This window comes from Athene cunicularia, assembly GCF_003259725.1.
Source record: "Athene cunicularia isolate RWA chromosome 4 unlocalized genomic scaffold, athCun1 chr4_part2, whole genome shotgun sequence".
In the NCBI taxonomy this organism is placed as follows: domain Eukaryota; kingdom Metazoa; phylum Chordata; class Aves; order Strigiformes; family Strigidae; genus Athene; species Athene cunicularia.
Window position 1 is genome coordinate 30,607,725 of NW_020799099.1, and position 2,110 is coordinate 30,609,834.

Genomic DNA, 2,110 nt, shown 5'->3' on the forward strand with positions numbered 1-2,110 from the left:
CGGCCCGCCGAGCCCCCGCTCCCTCAGGCGCAGCCGTGGGGCTGCCTGCTCCTGGCCCTGCTTAGGTTCGGATAAAACGCCTCTAGGCCTCCTTTCCATATGGTCTAAAATACACCCCCCGGACAGGAACTCATCCCTGTCATTGTCCCTTTTTCATTTGTATACGCCGCTGAGCTTCCCGCCCTCCCTGAGGAACCAAACCAGTCCAACGCCCGTTTCCACAGGCCTGACCTCCTAAAAAAGGTGCTTTAACCCACAGTTCACACCTTCCCCACGTAGCTTCTCAACGCTCCCTGGGGTTCTCAGTCAAATTCACTTTTGGTAAAACGGCCAACAGGTGTGTTGAAATGGATGAAATTCCAACTTTCTTCCAAGTTGCCTTCAACTACCACAGAATGTATGTCCTTTGCGTTCTGGCGTTGGAATGTGCTGCCCAGGGCAGGGGGGGAGTCCCCATCCCTGGAGGGGTTGAAGAGTCGGGGTGACCCAGCGCTGAGGGATCTGGGGGAGTTGGGAACGGTCAGGGTGAAGTTCATGGTTGGACTGGAGGAGCTCCAAGGGCTTTTCTAACCCAGATGGTTCTGCGATAAAAAATATAGAAGACATTCACAGCTAGGTGGAAGCTTTCACTTTTTTTCCAGGTCTCTTGCTTCGAGAGATTCGAGCTGTGTTACATCATTACAGGTGGTCACAGTTTCTGCTCTTTTGTCCTGGGCCCATCAGAACCTTCTCCCATCCTTCTCCACACCGCTTACTCACTTGGTGCCAGGAGGTGGTACTCGGGTCGATCCTCTTCACTGCAAGTGTAACTGCTGCAGGTGGAGCTTCTCTCTATGAAAAACAAATTAGTAACTGAAAGACACATTCAGAAGAGGGTAGGTTTATGAAAGTCCTTTTCATGCTTAGGTCAGATCTCTATTCAAGAGACAGTCTACAAAGCTTAGGAGATAGTTTTGTGCCTGTTTGTACGTGTTGTGAAAGGGAAGAGATTTGAGTAAGAAGATTAATCTATGTTTGGTTTTGTGTTTCAGCAGTTTTTGAAAATACAGTTTTCCACACTTTCCATGGATTTATTATTTTCCACTTTTTATATTTTGAAATAGCAGTAAGGTCAAGCACTATCTCACTTATTACTGGGTTTATTTACAAAGTAGAATGAACACCTAGCCACAATATTCTTAAAGACAGTACGTGGAAAACAAGTGAATTTTACTCTTTCTTGAAGTGTCAGCTTATGTGATGCCTGGAAAGCTCCACAAGCAAAAGGAAGTGATAAACCATAGAGCTGGATCATCTCCGGTAGTAATATCAACAGAAAGAACTGAATGAAGGGGGAGTTTTGTTACAGCTGGAGCATGAATACACTTACTAAGGTAAGACACTTGCAGGTCTCACCTAGGAACCAGGACCTAGAAGCCACAAAACACTAGGGAATAACTTCCAGACTGGTTTTGATGTGCAGTTTCTAGTCCTAGGCAGAGTTACTCAGGTGAAGCTCAAACTCACCTGTGTAGCTTTGCTCCAAAGTGGATTGGTCTCAGCTGTGAGGTTGTGTTTCTTCCAAATGGTACCAGAGGGCATGGGCATGCCTAGTCCTTGCAGAACAACTCAAATTACTTAGTTTAAACCTCAGCTGGAGCTTATTTGGACTAACGTTTTTCAATTTGCTCAGAAGCAGACCACAAAAGCTCAGGGAAGTTTAATCTCCCCCTTGTATGCACCTTCTAACTTCTCCCAGCTGTTAACTGTTCCCTGCTACCCACAGTTTAGCACTCAACTGTGTATAGAGGACTCATGCAGGCTAACATATAAAATATATATATATATATATATGAATTTAATATATTAATTGTGTCTATGACTGAATTTAGGTTGGAGGATTCACCATCAGGGTAGACATTTTATTGGTTTCAAGTTGTTTTTGCAGGGTGGTAGGTTATGTCATGTGCAGGACTCGCTCTGACTTCTGAACTCTCTAGCTTGACTAGCTAGCTGGGATGGGGGGAAAGGAATTTTATACATCCCCTGCAGTAAAGTAAAACTAAAAGGGACTGCTGAAACCTTTGACCGGAAAAATTCTCTCTCCTTCCCAAAGGAAATCCCCACTACC

The 2,110-nt window shown here is 45.1% G+C and overlaps 1 protein-coding gene across 1 annotated transcript in view; it reads right to left on the bottom strand.

Annotated features, from left to right (window-relative positions):
• Nucleotides 1-1,587, bottom strand: part of DCLK2 (doublecortin like kinase 2) — a 98,606-nt gene extending 97,019 nt beyond the window's left edge. Inside the window, exons 1-2 of the mRNA XM_026847966.1 lie at nucleotides 1,507-1,587; nucleotides 760-831 (exon numbers count right to left, since the gene is read on the bottom strand). Coding sequence (XP_026703767.1) covers nucleotides 760-831; nucleotides 1,507-1,587 — 153 coding nt within the window. The remainder of the gene's footprint in view (nucleotides 1-759; nucleotides 832-1,506) is intronic.
• Between the last annotated feature and the right edge of the window lie 523 nt (nucleotides 1,588-2,110).